The following is a 20,811-nucleotide window of genomic DNA, read 5'->3' as shown; positions in this document are numbered from 1 at the left end:
GGGTCACCAGAGCATCCTTCTCCATGCATGGAGGACCTGCACAGGAGGGAGCTGCTTCCAAGCATATCTCAGGCAGGTAAAGGGTGTGAGGAGGGTGTTCTTGTTTTCCAGACATTATTGCCTTTGGTGATGGTGGCAGACAGAGGGAATTCCCAAGGGGACCTAGCCAGGTGTCATGTTGCTCATGGAGGATGGGGACAGGGCTGCTGGCTGTGGATGTGGTGTGCTTCCTTTGTGTGCTGCAGCTTTCCACAACTCATAGAAGGATCAGCCCCATCCCTAGAAGTGTTCAAAGCCAAGTTGGATGGGGCTTTGAGCAACCTGGTCTAGTGGAAGGTGTCCCTGCCCATGGCAGCAGGGTTGGAACGAGATGATCTTTAAGGTCTCTTCCAACCCAAACCATTCTATGGTTCTATAAAATGTCAGCATAAATCAGCAGACCAGGCAGCAGACAGATCAACTGCCCTGCCATCTCCCTGGGCCTACAAAGATTCCTCCAAATGGCGCAATTAACAGCAGAACTAATTTTTATTAGATAAGGCAAAATAAATACCATGAAGCTGTGCCAGAGAGCTGCCCCTCACCTCAACCTTTAAGCAGCCACTGCCTACTGGGTCTTACAGTCTCCATCCCCACTATTAGCTGCCTTTATCTTCTTCAGCTCCTTCTGCAGCTGTTCTTCTGCGGCCAGGATCTCCTTCGGCTTCTGGTACTGTAGGACAGAGAGACATTCCCTAAGCACTCCTGGTCAGTCTCTTCTCCAAGCAGACCAACTGGGGCTGGGTGCTACCAGCCCAGAAGAGCCCTCCTGCCAAGGGAGGACTTGCTGATATCAGCTGCCTCCAAAGCCCATTTGGAGAGGTGGTGCCATCAAGCTAAGGACATTTGCCAAGATCCAGAGCGTCTTTTACAGTGCAAGTAGAACTTTCCAATTGGCCCCCACCAACCCCTCTGGAATATCCTGGCAAGCAAATCCTTGCTGTGCTCACTAACTGTATGTTCACGTGTTATTTATATATATATATATATATAAAATTCTTTTTTTTTTAAATGCAGAGAGAAGTAAGAGTTACAGTTCCTCTGTTCACCCCTCAGAGGCCCCTCGCCCAGCTGCAGTTTAGTGGTGGATGCAGGTGCTTTTTGGCCTGTAGCAAACAGAAGCTCAGGAGCACTCAAGGTGCTCCCCTTGGCCCATCTCCTCTGCACGTGCACCCCAGCTCTGCTGTGAGGTTTCCTGCAGAGGGCATGCCCTCTGGGTAGCTGACTTCTGCATTGAAGAAGACAAGCACCTGCTGCTCAAAAGCATCTGTCTGCTCCTTGCAATAAGGAGCGTGTCTCTTGCTACCACCATGTGCGTGGGAGTGTTCCCTCTCTGACACAAAGCAGCAGGTGATTTTTTTTTTTTTTTAAGATTGAGACACCTCTAAGTGCATCAGGTCCTTGGACTCTTATGTTTAGAGCCAAGAGAAACTTATTGTCACTGAGAGTAGAGGCTTGCTCAGGCCTGACAGAGAGGATATGTGGAAAATAGGGCATGACAGACACTCTTCCACCTGCAAGTCACCTTGAGAAGTAGGCAGGGCCCCTCCTGCAGTCTGGGCTCTCCTGGCTAGTGTCAGCATGCCCAGTGTAATCTGAAACTCCCACTGACTGTGTGACAGAGAAGGGGGCTCATCAGTGACCCTCAGCAGATCTTCCTGCTCTGCCTCATTTCCCCACGTGTAAGAATTTTAACTTCTTTGCGGGCATAAAGAGAAGGGCAAAGTGCTGTTCTGTGTGGCTAAAACCTCACCGTGATGATCAGGGTGTTGTTGGCATGGGCGAAGCTCAGGGCAGCTGCATCCAAGGGGAGGTGGTATCGGTCCAGATCAGGAATAGAGAACTTCTTATAGTACCTACAAATGAGAGAGGAGACAGAATTAAGGAAGGTGGGGTTTCTATTCCTCTGCTAGCAGTGCTGAGACACAGAATGCTGTTTTACAAGGTGTAGATGAGCTCCATAGATCTCTCAGGGTTGGCAGGAGGCCCCTGTACCATGTTGTTTGCCTCCCGGTGCCCCCAGGCTGGCAGGAGCACTAGAAACAAACCTCCAAACTGGAAATCAGAGCTGGCAAAGTCCTGAAGTGTTTTGGTGTGTGAGAGCAGGCTTGGTCCCTCCAGCTTGCCCTTAAGTAATAACAGACGTGGTTAGGCATAGACTACTCAGCCCTACCAAGAGGTGTCTCTTATCTTTGTCCCTGCTCGTGGCCTCTCATTCCCTCTAAGTAGCAGATCCATTTAGCTTTTGTCTAAACAGCTGTCAAAGCTCTTGTGCCATATGACTTACTTTCCTGAGTGATGCACCATTTTGTGTTGCAATCCTTCGTAAATCCATCTTTTTAACTTCTTGCTGTGCTTCCTAGATAAACTTCTTGCTTTGGTAGCACGGTGGTGCTCAGGCATAGCCCTGGGAGCAGATCTCCAGGTGTAGCTGCCCACAGTCGCTCAAGCCTCTGCCCTGCAGTGTCTCCATGCAGCCCACATAGTGCCTGTGATGCTCTCCTAGTTGTTCTTCTCCTGGTTTCTATCCCAGTCTTCCGATAACCTCTCACATCCAAGCAGAGGATGGGGAGGTTTTTGCCAGCTCCCTGTCCAGCCTGTGTCTCTCCACCAACCAAACCTTGGGCTTTGCTCAGTATGAAGGAAAGGTGATATGTCTCAAAACTGGAGAGGTTAAAAGCTCTCTAGGCAGCTAAGAGATTTCCTAAGACTTTAGGGCCAGAACTTTGTAGACTTGTGTCTGTGTTTGCCTGAGACCTTTCTTGCTTGCCATGGCTCGTCCTGCATCTACTGCTTCTCTACCACTAGCTGGTGGTCCTGTGCCCACCCAGAGGCATGGTTGGATTCTTAATCTCTTCCAACACTCTTGTGGACAGTCCTCTCCAAGGAATTGGCCTGTGGCCGGTACTGAGGTGGCTGGAGCAGAATGGGAACAGGCAGTGGCTGCTGTCATGCCATGAGAGGTGGTCCTCCATTCAGCTGGCTGTGTGTGAGGCTTGGCCTCTTTAGCTACTTCTGCCCAAATTGCAGTTTATTTTCCAAGTCACGGTGAAAACAGCTACAAAGAGCAAATGGCTCTCCCGGTGCAGTGGGAGGAATGTACACGGCTTGTTACCGCAGGGCTCAAACCGTTCTGTGTTGTCACTGCTGTCGGTATTTGGAAAAGGTGGCAGACATGGATAATAAGGGAGATGTCAAAGGTTAAACAGCAGAGATTAGATGAACACAAAGACATGTTAAGGAAGTGTTAACTTCTTACCGATTAGACAAAAAAAAAGCAGTACACAGAAAAAACCCACTGTTTCAAAGGGCCTTGGAAGTCATCAATGAAACAGCAGCATTCTGCTGCCCCAGGACTAAGGAGAAGGGGAGAAGAATGGCTTTGGCTGGCCTCAAACTAAAATCTGTGACAAGATCAAAGGAAACCAGATCTGCCTTGCCACCCCCTCCTCCTCCTAACGTTACCACTGCCTCTCACTACAATAATTGAATCAGGTTTGGCGTTTGGGGAGGTGGCTTTCTGGGTTTGTTTTTAGAGTTTAGTTTAATGGATTTATTTTACAGCAAGAGGTTTTAAGCAAATCCCACTTGAGCAGCCCTTGCCGTGGCCAGAGGGAATGGGAGTGACTGGTGGAAGTGAAGAGCTCCTGTCTGGGCTGGGGAGGTAGCTGATGGGTGGTTATCCCTGCTGATGCAGGTTGATTCTCTGCCCTCGCCTCTCACCCCATGGCCAAGGGCAGTATTACACTCTGAGCATGAGTCCTGGCCTGAGATCCAAAGTACATAAGTGAAATCACCTCTATTATTTTCCTACTGGAAACCCACTTTTTGTCAGCCTGTAGGGAAAACTGCTACTGGTATGCTGAGAATTTAGAGCTGAGCTATTCAGTAGTGACTTGGCAGCCCATCCTGTTACTTGTGCCTCTGGCTGGCAGTCAGCACAGCTCTGCTGCTCAGAAGCAGCGTGGCTGACTTCCAAGTGCTGGAGAGGCTCCGAGGCTTCCTTTCTCTCCCGTAGTGATGTGCGCTCTCTCTGTGGACTCCATGCCTTTGTTGCTATCTTGGAATTAGTTGCTGAGTGGTGCCTTGCCCTGGCTGAGACCTAGGAGAAATGATCTAAGATATCCTGGAGCCTGTACTAAGTGTTCCAGTGCTGGAGTCTGTCCCTGCTCTCTACTGACAGCAACGTCATTCTTGTCCCCAATGAGGTGACTTTCAGCTTTAATTCCAAAAGTCCTTAACAGTCATATGCAGGCCATGAGTTGCTGTTAAGTCCCTCGACTCTTTCTGACACTAGCCTATGAGACTGTAAGTCTCCGCTGCTTGTGGGGGAGTCAGCTGATTTCCTGAGAGCAGTACAAAAAAAGCTTTAAGTCAAGTAGGGCGTGGGCAAAGCCTCAGTGCTACATTATAACCTTACTGCATCTATGCAGGCGAGGAAGTTCCCACATACACTCTACTATCAGTAGGACTGGGGGTAGATAAGCCTCTTTGTGATGGTATGTGGTTGGATTTAGGATCACATACTCCATTCCTGTCCTAGCTCCATGCATATCCACATGTGGCTGGTGGAAATCTCATTCATCTTTTCCTACAAAGCCCTCCCTACTTAAGCACCACTCTTCTGTGAATTCTTCTGCGTGCATTTAGGCCAGCATCTTTCTGCATTACAGCTGGAACTGCTTGCTGTTTCCATGGGGTAGGCTCTCCCTTCCCAGTCTCCTGCTTTTGAGCCCCCAGGTGTGCTGACGTGAAGTGCTCGAGCAGCCGCTCACCGGGAGACTCGCATTGTGCCGCGACGTGAAGCAGCCGAGGGGCCGCAGTTCTGTGCCGACAGCACCACCTACAGCCACTTCCAACATCTTCCCTTGTGCTCCCGCGGCTCGCTCCGTGCCCTCCTTCCCAATACTACAGCTCATCCTGGCTTATCTGAGCATCTACATGCTTTGGGGCACAGTGCATGTGTCATTCCATGAGAGATACCATGTACTGACACACTAAAAGATGATGCTTAAAAGCATTTTCCTTTTCTTTTCCCTCCAATCTCAAATCTCTTTTGGCAGAACACCATAGTGCTTCCTTTCCAGATTCAGTCTGTCTTTTTTGCTTGCTACTTACAGATTGTGTAATTGGCATTGTGACTACAGGACAGGTTTACACAGGGAGATCTGTCTGTCTGAGTGCCCGTGACTCTGCTCTATCTGCTGAATCCTGCAGCATTCTGAGATGCAGTGACTAGATCAAAGTGTTGTGTCAGAGGGAGATGATGGAATGCTCTACCTTCCAAAGGTCTGCAAGGCTCTTACTTTATTTTTCTAAGGCAGCAACATCTGATAGGGAAAGGACAGAGCAAACACCACACTACTGGAACCAAGAGATGAATTTGCAAAGGCCAGTGCAGAGCTTAAGGAGCTCTACTGTAAATGTGTCTGGTGCAGCTGGGAGTGGAAATTGGGCAGCAGGAGACATCACTGCGAGGTGGGGCCCTTCAGCCTTTGCACACAAGGGACAGAAGGCAAGAGGGGATAACTCCCCTGTGCAATCACTAGTCTGCCCTCTGTGCCAGCCCACCCCGAGGGACTGCCAGTACTGGCAGTTCTGTCCTTACTGACTTCTTGTTGGTGGTCCGGATGACACAGCAGCGCTGCTCCTCCTCCACAGAGACGCTGTAGACCTCCTTGGGGTAGGGCAGGTTACGGATCCGCCACTGGAAGCTGCTCAGGGTATCCTTCCTCATGAAGACAGGCTACAGCAAACACGTACCTTTAGCAAGGCCTCTCCAGCTGCCTTCTCTCCTCCCTGTCCCTTTCTTCCTGTACTACCTTGTGAGACTCCACATAGGAGTAGCTCTTCTTTCACACTGGAACATTAGGGAGTAACTCAAGAAGCTGCCTGAGCACCAGTTTCCTAGAACCAGTGCTTGGCCTTTGCCCAGGGCACTGCCTGCTCTGCTTGCAGGAGGCTGAAACTTCAGCAAGGGAGTCTTGCTGAGGGTTACAGTGAAACTGGGCCTCTTCCTCACAGGCAACTGAATACTGTGCTCTGCCTGTTCTAAGGACCTGCTGGATTCAGTCCTGGCTCTGCCCCAGTTTACTGTGCAGAGCTGTGCTTGTGTTTTAGGTCTGTAGAAAAGATGGTGAGAGACAAAAATGTCTTCCCTCTAAGCTAGAGGGGTGTGAAGATGAAACAGGCTGTACTCTGTTAAGGAGCAACCTGCTATGCACTGCCTGTGTTGGCCTTTCATTTCTGTCGCCTCTGTTTTCCATCCCTTGACTTGTCCTGGCACTGGCTCCTCTGTCAGCCTGCTTTTTCAGAAGCCAGGATAGTAGTTGCCCAACACAGCAATGCAGTTTCTTTACTTAGGGAAATGACAAATCTCTTGAAGACCCCCAAAAAACCTAAGCTGTACCTTCTTTCTACCCAGCCCTGCAGCTTTGGGATGATGCACAGCTGAGTGCTGGGCACGTTAAGGCTGTCTCTTGGGCTGTGAGTGATCTACCAACTACTGCTGTAAGCACAAGACTAGGTAATTTTAGATGCAGTGGTGCCTGCAGATCCTTACATACATTTGAGCTGCTCTCCGTTATGAGCTCTGACTCCAGTGCTCCCAGGAGTGGCAAGGTCGGCTCTCCCACTTCTACCTGCCACTTGCCAGAGCCCCCGAGGGTGTTCTTCTCTCGCCATTTTCTACCTGTGGAAGAGACAAGGAGGGTTTTCATTATCCTGCTCTATAACAACGCCAGCAAATGACTGCCAAAGCTGCCCAGCACACTGAGATGATATGAACATGTGTATCTTAATCCCAGTAATTTCCACTCTGGTGTGGGTGGATCTGCTAACCGGCTTATTCCTAAAGTTGGAAATTCTGTACCGAATGCCTCTCTTTTTTGCTACTGGGTGCTGAAACCATGGCAAGGTTGCAACAGGTGCCATGCTGCAGCTGATGTGGTTTTGGACAAGAGCCATAATTGACACCGTGCTTTTTTGCGGTTGCAGAAGCCACCAAAAAGCATATTTCAGCCCTGTATGCGGTACAGACTTAGTGCCAGGAAACCACAACAGCAATCCCATTTAGTCCATCCAAGTCTGTTGTGAGAAATGAGGTGTTTGGGGGAGATCCTGGGCTAAAGCAAGATTGGCTGTGCCATTTAAGTCAGAGAGCCCTGGCTGCAAACTGAACCGTACTTATGTGCCTATAAAATCCTGATACAGCCATGCCTATCTCCCAGGATACGTATGGGAAATTTGTTCCTGACCAGGTGGTCTCTCTCCATACCCCAGCTCTGAGCGTGCAGACCCACGGCCCTGCAGTTCTGTCTCGACCCACGGGACAGCTGAGAGCAACACTTACTCATCAACTGGCCAGTCTTGATGTCGTACTCTTCAGCCATCTCCTTCCCATCCTCGAACAGGTAGTGGATCTTCCGCTTCCCTAGAGGCAAAGCAGGTGGTGAGAGCAAACAGGGATACACCTACCCCTGGGTGTGGCGCTCTGTCCCGCTGTCTGGGGCACTATCCCATTGTCCAGGACCCATCCCACTGCCAGAAGATGCAGAGGGGCACTGCCCAGGGTCCCTACATTGACGGCCTTGTGTCCTTCCCTGGGGCCCTGCCCGGGCTGCGAGGCTGTGCCGGGCAACGCTCCCCTCTCCGCCCGCTCGCCGCAGGGTCACCCCAAACCCCGCGGCGGGGGCCGGCGGGGGCCGTCCTGTCCCTCGCCCCGCCGTTACCGTCCTGCACCAGCGCGGTCTTGCGGGCCGCCCGCAGCCGCTCCAGCCAGCCCGGCACCGCCATGGCGGCCGCGGCGTCACCGCGGCAACGCCGAAACTTCCGCCCGCCGCCGGAAGAGCTTCCCGGGAGGGCCGAGGTGAGCGGAGCCGTGCCCGGGCACAGCCCTTACCCGGCCCGGGCACAGCTCCCTTCCTCCGGTGCGTCCCGCCGGGAGGGTACGGTCGGATCGCCGCCCCATACGCCCCCACCTTCCCTCGTCCCCCCTGGGCCCGGCTACAGGTTTGGGGGTCGTTCTTGCTGCCCCCGGCGTAGCGGGTGCTGCCAGCCCCGGGTCGGTGTCCTTGACCTTCGCGGACTGAGGAGGCTGGGCAAGGCAAGCTTGGCACCCAGCGCGCGGGTTGTGGCTCAGGCGAGTTAAAATCCGGCCTGGAGAAACACACTGCCCAGTTCTTGAAATGGACTTGGGCGCCCACAGGCTTGGTGGGGCTTCGGCGTGGGTTTTTTCCCTTTGTCTAACATAAAGGATTACTGTTTCCAGAGGGCTCCTTTTGGTCAAAACGACCAGAAAACAGAAACGTTTCAGCGAAGGTGAGTTTCAGGAATGCAGCAGAGTTTCTGTTCCCCCGGAGCTGAACTCTTCCTCGCAGGAGCAAGGAGTTGAGTTGAGCTCTGGGCTGGTCTTTAGAGGATTGTGTTTAATGCTCAGATGAGAAGGTAGGAAGAAGACACAGCCAGGTGGGACCATTTTCAGATCTCCAGGCGTAGCAGGATAGGTTTGTGCTGGCCTGTGTGTGAGAAACCTCTTAAGAAAAACACAAAGTGTTCCACAGAGAGGAAACCAAGTTGGTGTTGACTTGATGGAAGGGGCTGTTGGGATATACAATGATTCAGGGGCTCGTTTGAGCTACAGAAAACTGAGCTTCCTGCTATCCTGGTAGTTAAAGCTCAGAAGTTTGCTTTTGCAAGGTTTGTGATGGTAAAACTACAGCTGTACCCATATTAAACTTGGCTAGTTAATCTTTACTAATTTGCTGTTTTCAGCTGAAGCTGAGTTGGGAGTTTTCTTCTTATAGCTCTGTGAAACACCTGCTGTCAATCAACTGTTTTATCTCTTCTTGTTAGTGACTGGATTTCAGCCCCGGCAGGAGAGGTGTTTCCCTCTTGGGGATGTGCTTAAGAAGTATCTGGGAAATACAGTTGCTTCTTTTGGCTGGGCAGGAAGGAGCTCCAAAATGTTAAAGTAGCTGAATGCTTTCTGTTATAAGAGCTCAGCCTTAGGGATTTTTAAGGCATTCAAGCAGGGCCGACTTAAGTGACTTTTTGATTTTTGTGACCTTGTCGGCTGCAATTCTTGTTTCCGGGTGCCTCCCTCAGGGTGAGTGTTTTTGGAAGGCAACAACAAAAAAAGAACTTCAGACCAACGAAGTGAGAAAAATGAGTGAATCTTAAGTTGTTGTGATTGGGTAACACCGTTCTAAGCAACCTTGCTCTTTCTTATTTGTCTTCAGCAATTGCTGCTAACCTTCTCACCAGGCCTATGGAGCCACGAGGGATTGTCAAAGCCTTTCCCAAGAGGAAGAAGGTGAGAGATGACTCAGGGAAAAGTGTCCCTCCAAAGATCCCAAAAGATGAAGGAACAGAGGTACCTGAGGGTAAGTCCTGTGTCCCTATGATGTGGAATACAATACTCCTACCCAGCTTGTTAACTGGAAGTGCTGTTCCCCAGAGGCTTTTTCCAGCCCTGAGTGTGTTTTCTGTAGAGATCACGATCAGCTTGCTTTGGTGTGTCCAGCTGGAGCCCCCCAAAGACTGCCTGCCAGTGCCATCAAATCCTGTGTGAGATGTAGCCCTATTGGCTTGGGGCACATTCTCTTGTCACTGAGCCCCTGCCCCTGTGCTTCCCTCAGCAGAGTGGCTGAAACCCGTCACTGCCTATGTGCTGCAAGCTGGCCTTGGCCAGGCCAGGGCAGAGATCTTCCACAAGCAGATTGTCCACAATGGGGGTGTAGTACAGAGCCAGCTCTCCCTGGAGGTGACACACGTCATTGTGGCTGAAGACATGGACTGTGACCGGGCCTTTCGGCTCCTGAAACTAACCAAGCTGCCCCCGGGGCTGCAGCTGGTGAAGGCGTCCTGGCTAAGTGCTTGCATCAGAGACCAGAAGCTGCTGAGTACTGCTGGCTATGGTGTCTTCATCCCTCACAGGTATGCAAGTGCCACACTGTCATTCCTCCCTACAGTTCTTCTACCCTAAACTGAACTAAATTTTGACCTCTGCTCAAAATCTTGGACTGTAACTCCTTGCAGCTCTTGTGGGCGTGACTCAAAGTTCTGTGGGGTAGCAAAACATGGAATAGAGCCCAGAAGTGCTAACAGGAGTCCTGTTGCTTCCTACATGTGCTAAAGGCACCTCTTCATAATCCATCAGCGATAAAAAGATTTCTTTTTAAAATGCTGAGGATTAAATGATGTTTCTTACTTATTGCAGATGAAAGGTAGAGAGAATTGACAACTACACACAAGAGGAAATAAGAAATGGAGCAACAGGCACAGGTTATGATCAAAATGTTTTGGTAAAGTTTTGCAGAGAGAGTCCAAGGGTGAGGTAGATAGGAGTGGAAGTTTCAGGTCAGTAAAGTAGACTGTAATTGGGGAGTTGAGCTAAAACCAGAGTAGTTAATCTGTGATCTGAGAGAGTACAATTCATATGGATTGTTTGCTCCATCCCAAAACATGCAGAAGGATTTCTCAGTCAAAATTCTGGGGACTGAGAAGTCCTCCTTCTCCTGTACTAAGGCATCTGATCCATGGTAGGTACCTGGAGGAGGCAGAACTCCAGAAAGAACAGCAGCAGATCAGTGAAGAAATCCAGCCCCCGGCAGAGGAGGGAACAGTAAAACGAGATACTGAATCACAGGTGGTGGATTCCTCACAGCGGGACCTGAGCACCCTTGGACAGCAGCAACTGGCTGAGGTAAGGCTTTCCTGCACAGGCCCATCTCCTTGTGAGCAGATCCTGCATACTGCTTTTGCTGGCTAAGAGCATCCCTGCAGGGATACAATGTGAGATTTTCTCAGCAAAGGGAAGGCGTTTGGATGTTTCAGTGAGTTGGTGCTGGCAGACTTGGGCTGTGGACATGGTTTCTGCTTCTTTGTCCTTTTTAGGTGTTAAGAATAGAAACACCACCCCTTAAATTGCTGTTCTCATCAGAATATTTCCAACTGAAGCAGTCCTGGTGCTCTGATCAGGCCAAGGCTCACTTTGGTGATCATATTTCCTCTGCATCCTTTTGAGGAATATTCCGTTTTGGAAAGCTGTCTCTGATATTTCATTCCATGTTCCTGCCTGAGCCATACTGACCCATTCTCCACTCCTTGGCAAGCACCCTGTTCAGGCACATGTGCAGTGGATTGAGTTGCTACCAGAACAATTGTGATGGTGTGTTTAAAATATCTGCATTGGGTTATTAGTGGCCTCTGCTGTGAGTCAGCTTCTCTGGCCTGCTATTAGCTTTCCTTCCTTTCTCTGTATTTTTGATCAAGTTAGATGAATTCTTTTTGGGCACTGGCATAATTCAAATCTATCTGTAGCAAAGTTACCCTAGACATCTTAGAGCAGCAGCTGCCTTGTATTGCTGTATCTGTTTTCCAACACAGTCCCAAATTTTGTTTCACAAAATCCTGTAGTTACTCTCTGCTCACAGAGAGGTCTTTTGGTTTAGGCTTTCTCTTGAATATGTGTAGAGGGGGTCTTTTTCCCCCAGAACAGTGTGTTCTAGGTAGAGTTGGCTGCTTCTTAACTGCATCACCTTTGCAGTTATCTCATTTTTGCTGTTTCTTGTAACACTAGCTCAGTGGAATTCGTTATTAGCACTTAATGGGAGAAAGAATCTTTTGTACCGTTATGGATCCTGTGGTATCTGCCTGCTATCTGCTCACGTTTACTTTGGATGGTCTACTGCTAGAGTCTGAAACCTTATTGCCTTTTTTTATTTAAATCCCCTCAAGCAATGATGCTTCCTGTTAGTCAGTGCACAAAAGCCGTATCTGTAAATATTTCAGTGAAATCTCTTGTCTCAAGCTTAGGATTATGTGAGTTTGGGGAGGAGAACCCATGGGATATACTTTAAAGACAGTACCAACCACTTTTGAAACCCAGCTATGACAGTAAAACTGAAACTTAGTTTAGAAGTAGATTCCATTTAAGCAGAGTCTGTTTCAGCTTGGGTGGATGTTTTTTCTTTAGGAGATGAAGAGTGTGACAGTGTTTTGTACTAAACAGGGACTGCTTTGGAAATTCTACCTTTGGATGTAAACTCCTGTGAGGAAATCCTGTTACCAGTCAGACTGTAGCAATCATTTTGTGACTGGCATCCAGATGCTGTAGTTCTCTGCCTCTGCCAGCAGTGCCAGTTACTCTCTGTGTGAACCTGGGGCTGTTACCCCAGGCTGCCTGCCTCCCTCTCAGGTAGCCTATTGCCTCAGCTTCAACTGCTCTCCTGGCGCCTCTGCTGTGCTCCAGACAAACCATGTGCATCCCAGTCTCACCCACTAGCTCTAGCAAGCCAGGTGCTCTAGGATCCTGGAGCATCTTAGAAGCTAATGGGACTAGTTGTTTTTAGCATGTGTGGTTGTAAAAAGTCCATTGGCTTTGTTAGCCAAGTGTAGACAGTCAGGGCTGTAAGTGCTGTTTCACCTGTGTGACACTGATGGCCGAGAGGATGGCAATTGCATCCAGCTCCAGCTGCAGAGTTCTTTGCACTGTGGTTGGATAACGTGCTCCTTAAATGCTTTTGAGGGGCTTGCTAACCTATCTGAGCACTCTGAGGCTTTTCTGCCGTTAGAGGGAACAGCATCTTAAGGCAGTTGTGTTTCAAGGCAAATAAAACTGCTTTAGTCTGTCAAATCCTCAGTCTGACCCAGTTTTCAGGGTTATAAAACAAGATTACAAAGGGGAAACATCCCGCCTCTTCTTCCTAAATACAATTCCTGCAAGATATAGAGCTGAAGTGTCTCCAGACCTCCTACCTCCTTAGCCAGCAGAACCAGAGGTTGTAAGATATGGCTCTGACTTAGGCTGATGCTCTGCAAAAACTCATAACAGGACTTATTGTGCTGCATGTAATTGCTAGACTGATCCCAAACAGCCCTGTGTCATTCAGGGTTACTTCCACAACACAGAGCCTCTTGGACCTTCGTGGACTGCTGTGTTTATACATCAGGAGAGAGGGGGACCCCCGTGAGCAAAGCAGTCTACAAAGCCTCTGTGCAGCTTCCCTCTTCTATCCCTTTTGTTCATTACCTGAAGCCAAGGCTCATTGTTTCTTAAGTCTACACAGAGGCATCCTAATGCTGAGGGTATCAGCAAATGCATACATTGGTTCTTTCTTCTGTCACTGAGGAATGTGGAGCCCTTTGTGTCATTCCTTCCTCCCCCTTTTCTCTTGCAGATAGCCATGGGGAAAATGCAGAGGTTTTAATTTGCTACTCTGTTAAGATTTTTTGTCTGTAAACTGAAAACAGAGTTCAATGCCTGTCTCCTGTCATCTGCATCATGGGGTGGAAAGTGCAGGGTCTGAATGTGAGAGATGTGCTTATGCAGCCACCAGACCAGTGAAAGGTTTCCCGGTGGGAGTAGAGAGTCAGGATCTTTGTCAACCAGGGATTTGGCTTTATCATATCTTGCTGCTGGCAGCAGTTACTCACTTAGTCAATGTCATATCTCAGGTGTCAGGGGCTTGGCTGTAGGAGATGTGTGTGTGCTTGGATCACAGGTGGACAGCAGTCTAGTCTCCTGTGCTATGTGAGATGTGCATGTAGCTTCAAGGGGTGCATGTGTAGCTTGAGATGTGAAGAGCTATGGTGTGCGTATAACCAGCCACTTCTAATGGTGGCAGTTGGAGCACTGTGTGCCCGGGAGGTTGGTTATTGCTCTGACTTCCTAGTCTCAGAAGTAGCCTGTGCCAAGGGGACATATGTGAGGCATGCACTTATTCTCACATGGCTGCTTTTCTATCTCTCCCTAAAGAAATACTCTGATGATGAAGACAGTGAAGGAGAAGATGCTAGTGTCACCCAGGGAGATCTGGAAGCCTTGATTTCTGGCCGCTACCCTGTGAAATCATCAGAGGAGACCAGTGACAGCTCTTCCACAGTGGCCCAGCCTCCCAGCAAGTGGGTTTGTGCCCAGTCTTCCAACAGCAAGAAGGAAAATCACAACCAATGTATTACAGAGAAGCTGGAAGTGCTCGCAAAGGCTTACTCTGTTCAGGGGGACAAGTGGAGAGCTCTGGGCTACACCAAAGCCATCAATGCGCTCAAGAGCTACCACAAACCAGTCACCTCCTACCAGGTAAAACACCTTCCCAGGGTGCTGGAGCAGGGAGATAGACCTTGGATGGAAGTTGTGTAGCAAGTGCAAGTTCGGATTCATTGATCACCTGCAGTGTTTTCAGAACAGCAGAAAAGTGGAATCTGAGCCTTTTAGGGCTGGATCTGAGCACTCATGATAAATGCCTTCCTTGGGCACAATGCAGGGACATTCTCACCTTCGTCTTCGTCATCAGCAACTGGCCATCATTCGAGATAATATATAAAACTAACTGGATCCGAGCCTTATGCACTGTGACAGTCCGTCTGTTCAGTATGTTAGTGTTTCTGTCCTATTCTTCATGCTTCTCCTTTTTCCCTTGAATTGAGGAGCCTCTGTAAGCCTGGGCTGGGGAGGAGACTGTTAGGCAGAACTAATCCTGCCACTTACCAATTACTGATGAAATGACTAACCAGGCTATGGGTGGGTAGCAGCTCCCCAGCTTGTGTGTGATCTTCACTTCTCCAGTAGCAGCTCTGGTTTCTTTCTAGGAAGCCTGTAAAATCCCTGGGATTGGGAAGCGGATGGCAGAGAAGATCCTGGAGATCTTGGAGAGTGGGCACCTGCGCAAGCTGGATCACATCAGTGAGAGTGTGCCTGTGCTGGAGTTGTTTTCCAACATCTGGGGAGCAGGGGTCAAGACAGCTCAGACATGGTACCAGCAGGTAAGTTCAGTGCCTTACATGAGGGGCTCTCAGACTATGGTTTGAAGACTGCTGCTGAAGCAGAATTACTTTCACAAATATTTTTTAATTGCCAGTATCCACAGATGAGATTTGAATTTTCTTCTTTCGGGAGAAACTACAAGGCTGGGTCCCCTTGTGTGTGTGTTTGGGGAGAATGGAATGCACCCAGCTAAGACTTGAATCTGGGTGGGGGTAGAGGGCAAAGATGTGGGGAAGAGGAGTGGAGGACATGCTGCCTTTTCTGTAGTGTCACTTCTTGGAGCTCATCTCACACTGTTTATGGCTCCTGATCTAGTTGCTGGGCTGTTGGCCTGGCTGGCTCCTGTACCTGTCAGCAGTCATCCACCTTGTCTGGAAGTTGTAAAAATGAGGTTGAAGTAATTGTGCCAACAGGAACAACCCAGCCCACTGGGTGAGTTCCTTCTTTAAAAACAGTTTGTCTCCCGAGCACAGAGCTAATAAAGGCTTGCTTCCTGTAGTGTTTGGTTTATGACTGGGTTCTTTGCTGTCTTAAAAATATGGTTGTGTTCATGCTGTAGGATTTCCTTCACTGGGGTGTTATGAGTGTTGTTCCTTTACCTGCATCGCTTGTTTTTCTTCAGGCTGTAGGAACACCTTGCCTTAAGAGCAGTAGCCTTCTGTCAGGTTTAGTTAAGATTCAGAGTCATTGTGGGGTGGAGATTAGAGGCATCTGTAGTAGTGGGATTGCCTGAATCCCTTGTTTTAGGAGCCAGGCCCTAAGCATTCTCTACATGGGATCTCAGAAGCTGTGACTGGCCTGGACTTGAGACAGCTTAAATACAGTCTCCCCAAATCTTGGTGGAAAGTGTTTGAAGAGCAAAGTCTTGGTAGATGTTTGAATATCATCACATGGTCTGCACTAGGGTTTCCGGACACTGGATGATATCCGCACCAAGGCGACCCTCACCAGCCAACAAGCTGTGGGGCTGAAGCACTACACGGATTTCCTGGAGCGCATGCCTCGGGAGGAAGCTGCACAAATAGAGCAGACCGTGAGTAGCTTAGCCCCAAGCCCTCAGAGTGGAGTACCTGCTGTGAAAGGCACACTGTGAAAATGTCCCTCACTGTTATAGCTGAGCTCTTTAGCTTCTCCTCTGAGTGGGGTCAGTGCTTGGGGGATCCTTTATGGGCATGGGCACACAAGGCACCTACTTTGCCCCATAAGAAGGTTCAGTTTGAGTGCCTGACAAGCAGGAGGATACTTCACAGGTGTTAGTTCTACACACTACTTTGAAAAGAGCTGCATGTGGCATGGTGGGATGAGCAGGTTCTTAACTCCTCTTTCCTATCTCTCCTCATGTCTGAGATGTCTGCTTTCAGCTGAGGTCTCCCTGGTGCTGCTTCTTGGAAGGAATCTGTGAGCACCCTGTGATCTGGTGCTCAGTGGGAGGACAGAGGGTGGATATCCTTGCTGGAAGCAAAAGGGGAATCCAGGTTGCAAATGGGTGCTGCTTCCTCTATGATGCTGTGGCACTCCAGGATTATGGGCTACTAAGTCGGTGTACCCCAATGTGAGCAGAGAGCCTGGGGGACACACTGTCATTGCTACCCCTGTGCTCTCGGATCACCATGGAAGCAGCAGCCAGCGTGACTCTGTCACTCGGCCACAGGGCCTGGCCAAGAAGAATAAGCCCCTGCCAGGCTCCTGCTGGGGTGTCAGTCCCGTGTGCCGGATTAGCCATTTTGGTGGTGAGCGGTCCCTTTCCCAGGCAGGCTGGGCTGAGGAGCTGGCTCTTGGGGGTGGGTCTATTGTTATCTTGATGGGATTACTGTGCTCCCCTCCATACACTCACACACACCTCTGATCCAGGCCCAGGAGAGAGAATGAGGGATTAGTCACTGTCTGTGCTGCCTGTCACAGTGAGATCTGAGGAGCTTTTAGGCTCTTGGGTGGGGCTGGGAATTTTCTAGAAATCTTCATTTAAAGCTAGAAGGGGGGCAAGGACACCAGAGGAGGGCTTGCTCCGCATGAGAAAGGCTTGTGGCTTCTTGGAGCACCTTTGGGGCAAAGGTTAATGGGTTTATCTCTTGCTAATGAAGGATGATCCCCAAGAGTGACAAGGGGCTGTGGGCATGGACACTGCCTTGCTGAACCCCAGCCTCTGTGATGGCCTCATCACTGGGAATTGCTGAGCCCCTCATTATTTGCTGCCAGCAGGGTGATTGGCACAATCAGACCAAGAATACTTTAGTCCTGTCCAGGGACTTGGGAGCTTTTCTTAGGCTTTTAATGAATGAAGCCATCAGAATTAGTGCTGTCTGCAGAAAACAGGAGCTGGGGTCCAGCCTGGAGACTGGACTGCATTAGGGAAGGTTTTGATTATATGTGTCTGATTGCTGGCAGCAGCACGTTGGCATTCATTTGGTCTAAAATGCTGGGACAGTGGTGCTTTTTCTAGGTCAGGAAGCCCCGCTCTCCTGCAGAGGCAGAGCTTTTTGCAGGAGTGAACTCCAAGGGTTACTCCAGATTTTCTGCTGTTGGGTCCTACTTGGGAGACTCCATAAAGACCATCTGTGCTTCTGAAACAGGACCTGTGACTGTCTCCTGTTGAACTGATTTCTCTTTGTGGGCAGAACTGGCGAGCTTTGTGCTCCTGGCCTGCCAGGCATCTGAAAATCCTCTTCTCTTCTGCTGTCTTAGAAATGGAAGGCTCTGAAAGCTTGTGCTGTACTTTACCCCTTCAGCAGGGCTGCATCTTCCTGCTTGTCCTAACCTAGCTCCAGCCCAGTGCCCCCAAGGGCTGATCATTGTAAGATGTGGTGGTGCAGGACTGGATGAAGGCTACCCCGGCTCTCCTGTCTCCTGGCAGCAGACCAGCCTTCTTGTGGGGGCAGCCTGCCAAGTGTCTGCTCTATATGGAGACCCTGGAGATGCAGGACAGGCCTCAAAGCAGGCTCAAGATCCTTTGCTGTCTTGATGGAAAGCGCATGAAGAGACTGGTCTCTTGACTCCTCATCCCTCTTTCTCTTCTTGGAGGTCAGACAAGCTGCCCTGGCCCTGAAGCCAGGGCTTGTGTGTGTGGCCTGTGGCTCCTACCGTCGGGGGAAGCCCACCTGTGGAGATGTGGATGTGCTGGTCACTCACCCAGATGGGCAGTCTCACCGTGGAGTGTTCAACAAGCTCCTCGACAGCCTCCACAGGAGTGGTAAGAGGGCTGGGGGCGGGCACATGGTGGTTGGAGCTGTTCTTAGCATGGCCAAGCTGAGGAGGCAATGAGGTAAATGACATTCATTGAAGGACAGGTGATTGCTTTTCCCAGGGACAGGACATCTTGTTAGTCCTTAAAAGTACTGCCCCTGGTCCCAGCCCCACTGCAGTGTTAAAGAGGAGGTGTTGCTGCAGCTCAGCATGGCTTCTCCTTTCTGGGTGAGGCTGTCAGGGCTGACTGTGGATTATCCTTCGGGTCCCACAGCACGTTATGAGACAGCTACTCTCTGGACTGTGGGGTGTGGGGCATAGGGGTGTCAGTCTCTACCATTCAGCTCCTCTTTGCCTGTTCTCTCTCCCCAGGCTTCCTGACAGATGACCTGGTGAGTCAGGAGGACAATGGTGAGCAGAAGAAGTACCTGGGGGTGTGCCGGCTCCCTGGGCCAGCCCAGCGGCACCGCCGGCTCGACATCATCGTGGTGCCGTACAGCGAGTTCGCCTGCGCCCTGCTGTACTTCACCGGCTCCGCTCACTTCAACCGCTCCATGCGGGCCCTGGCCAAGACCAAAGGCATGAGCCTGTCAGAGCACGCCCTCAGCTCCGCCGTGGTGCGAGGCCGTGGAGGGGTCAAGGTGTCAGCTGGTCACACTCTGCCCACTCCCACCGAGAGAGATGTCTTTGTTCAGCTGGGGCTGCCCTACCGGGAGCCCTCAGAACGGGACTGGTGATGCCCGGTTGCCACTCAGCACCCTGGGCCTGCTGCTGCGCTGCTGTTTCAAAGGGTGCTGGCTTCCCCAGCGCTGCTTTGTGGTGGCTGCAGACTGAGGAATGTATTCCAGCAAACTGGGGCTCCTTTCAAGTGAGAGACCTGCTGCTGACAGGGCTGTGTGGCTTCACCCAGCAGAGGCTGTGGGCTGGAACCACACTGGAAGCACATCAAGGCAGCCTCTGGCTACCAAAAGGACTCCCTGCCTGTCAGCTGCCCTGGTCCTGCTTTTCCCAGCTTCAGAAGGCTGGACTGCAGAGCCTTGTGATCCAGCCCCTGACAGTGCTTGGGAATAGAAGAAGTGGTATGCATCTTCTGTATCTGAGCACAGACACCAAAATTTCTGTCCTGAGCTATGAATGAAGGCAGCAGAAGTCTAGCTTGGCTGTGGAACAGGCCTTCCCACTTCTCACTACTGCTGGCAGCTGCTACTGAAGGAATCATGAAGAGTTCCCCTATGCTGCTGTTTTGTCGTTCTGTCTGAGCTACGTGTCCTCTGGTGGGTCTCACTGCACAGGGCCAGACTGCTCTGCAACCAGCAGCAGACTGCCACTGAGGTGCTGTGCCTGCTTGCTCTCAGCTTGTCATGTGCTGGGGATCCTCCAGATCCACAGAGAGCCCTGGTCTGGCCCTCTCCTTTCCTCTCAGTGCAGGAGGGGAGCGGACCTCACAGCTTGGGGGACTGTGCTCAGGGAGGGTGTGAGTGTAACGGCACTGAATGTAACCCAGCAGGGCTGTGTGTCTGTGTGTAGGAGGCATGGAGGCAGAGAGAAACACAAGGAGATAGTTAAGTTCTAATTTGGGCAAATTAGAATTTAATTAGCTTTCCTCTTTTTTGTGTAGAAGCCATGGAGTCATCTGGTCTTTGATCAGGGAAAGTGTGTGTGTGTGTGTTTGTGTACGCATGTGCATGTGGCTGGCCCCGCCAGTTCCATGGGAGTGAATTTTATTTCTCAGGAAACCTCAACTGTTTTATATTCTGGAGATGAATTTTCCAGAGATGTTCAGTGCTGTGTCTCCATTATGGGTATTGCAGTGGTTCCTCCTGGCAGAGGTGCTGCTCTGCGGCATCGGCTGCCAGAGGTGCCATGGTGTGGGCATTTCTGTGCCAGGACCCCGGGGCTCCCGCTCCCTTGTCTTGTGGGAGACCCGGCCACCCCCACTCTGCACTTTGCCTCGTCTTTGTCACACGCAGTGACAAGCTGCATATTCACTGCTGGGGCAGGCACAAGGACACTAAACCTGGTGGTTTGCACAGTTCCTCTGCACTGTCAGCTGTGGCTGCTGAGCACCAGCAGTGGGGCTGGGGCTTTGCTGGGGGGGGCCCCAAGCCCAGGAGTGGCATTTGTCAGCTCAGCCTTTCTGCTGGACACCTGAGGGAAATGAATGTCTTTTGGCAAGTCTTGGTGCATTTAAATTTGAAGTGTAATAAATCCCTTCTCTCTTTTCCCTTGCCATCTGTCTTACTGCTCTCTGCACTGCAACTGTTGGGTCCTTCCCCCTGGGGCTGACTAGGAGCCCTTCTGTGCTGGCCCATTTCCTTGGTTTCAGTGGAGGCAGGGAGAAGGCAATGGAGACCTTTACGCCATTGGGTCAGCACTTCTGGCTCTCCAAGCAGGGAGTTGCTGGCCACCATCCTTCCATGGCAGAGCAGGACTTGGCTCTGTCCTGGCATCCAGCTGGCCACGTCACTGAGCTCTGAGTCTTGGGCTGAGCTCTTCCTTCAGGTGTGGAATCAGGAAGGGATTGCTGTCAGCTTTTCCGTATTCATCAATAGGGCATGTGGGAGTTGGCTGCTGCTCTGTCTCCTGTGCCTGGAACACAGCTCAGTCTCCTGAGCATGGAAATGCTTTAGTTGTCCAAGGGGAATGCGAGCAACCTGGATGCCAAGGGAGCACGTGGAGATGAGCAGCAGTAACAATTGGCTCAAAAGACAGATGGAGAAGCTGGAGAGGGACAGGGCCTGCTGAAGCAGAGCCAGTGAGGGCTGGGCTGGATTATGCAGGAGCAAAGGAGAGCCAGCCTCAGACCAGGGGCCTGTGAGGTCCAG

General features: G+C 50.7%; 2 protein-coding genes across 5 annotated transcripts; one reads left to right on the top strand and one right to left on the bottom strand.

Moving 5' to 3' along the window:
- Window positions 1-509: 509 nt before the first annotated feature.
- On the bottom strand, window positions 510-7,899 carry DPCD (deleted in primary ciliary dyskinesia homolog (mouse)). Its single transcript, XM_027672215.1, has 6 exons — window positions 7,770-7,899; window positions 7,391-7,471; window positions 6,606-6,730; window positions 5,652-5,785; window positions 1,793-1,895; window positions 510-712 (listed from the first exon to the last, which is right to left on the bottom strand). Exons 1-6 carry the CDS (start codon window positions 7,831-7,833, stop codon window positions 608-610), a joined length of 612 nt encoding a protein of 203 aa, XP_027528016.1. The 5' UTR covers window positions 7,834-7,899; the 3' UTR covers window positions 510-607.
- POLL (DNA polymerase lambda) lies at window positions 7,808-20,207 on the top strand. 4 transcript variants are annotated; one of them, XM_027672213.1, is made up of 10 exons: window positions 7,934-8,358; window positions 9,279-9,422; window positions 9,678-9,975; window positions 10,585-10,744; window positions 13,799-14,122; window positions 14,632-14,805; window positions 15,711-15,839; window positions 17,825-17,993; window positions 18,359-18,732; window positions 18,793-20,207. In XM_027672213.1, the coding sequence occupies exons 2-9, from the start codon at window positions 9,308-9,310 to the stop codon at window positions 18,721-18,723; spliced, it is 1,734 nt and encodes a 577-aa protein (XP_027528014.1). In that variant the 5' UTR covers window positions 7,934-8,358; window positions 9,279-9,307; the 3' UTR covers window positions 18,724-18,732; window positions 18,793-20,207. The 4 variants fall into 4 exon arrangements, with proteins under 4 accessions (XP_027528013.1, XP_027528015.1, XP_027528014.1 ...); XM_027672212.1 differs by lacking the exon at window positions 7,934-8,358 and adding an exon at window positions 7,808-7,906 and having other exon boundaries at window positions 18,359-20,207; XM_027672214.1 differs by having other exon boundaries at window positions 7,933-8,358; window positions 9,681-9,975; window positions 18,359-20,207.
- Window positions 20,208-20,811: the final 604 nt, after the last annotated feature.

This window comes from Neopelma chrysocephalum, unplaced genomic scaffold, assembly GCF_003984885.1.
Source record: "Neopelma chrysocephalum unplaced genomic scaffold, ASM398488v2 Primary Assembly neopelma1_97390, whole genome shotgun sequence".
Lineage (NCBI taxonomy): Eukaryota > Metazoa > Chordata > Aves > Passeriformes > Pipridae > Neopelma > Neopelma chrysocephalum.
This window is presented reverse-complemented; position numbering and strand designations above follow the sequence as displayed.

Coding starts and splice junctions, on each gene's coding strand:
- DPCD (XM_027672215.1), bottom strand. CDS start 7,833: ATGGCGGTGCCGGGCTGGCTGGAGCGGCTGCGGGCGGCCCGCAAGACC. Junction 7,472..7,769: donor GACCGCGCTGGTGCAGGACG/GTAACGGCGGGG, acceptor CTTTGCCTCTAG/GGAAGCGGAAGATCCACTAC. Junction 1,896..5,651: donor ATCCGGACCACCAACAAGAA/GTCAGTAAGGAC, acceptor TCTCATTTGTAG/GTACTATAAGAAGTTCTCTA.
- POLL (XM_027672212.1), top strand. CDS start 9,308: ATGGAGCCACGAGGGATTGTCAAAGCCTTTCCCAAGAGGAAGAAGGTG. Junction 9,423..9,677: donor AGGAACAGAGGTACCTGAGG/GTAAGTCCTGTG, acceptor TGCTTCCCTCAG/CAGAGTGGCTGAAACCCGTC. Junction 9,976..10,584: donor GGTGTCTTCATCCCTCACAG/GTATGCAAGTGC, acceptor GATCCATGGTAG/GTACCTGGAGGAGGCAGAAC.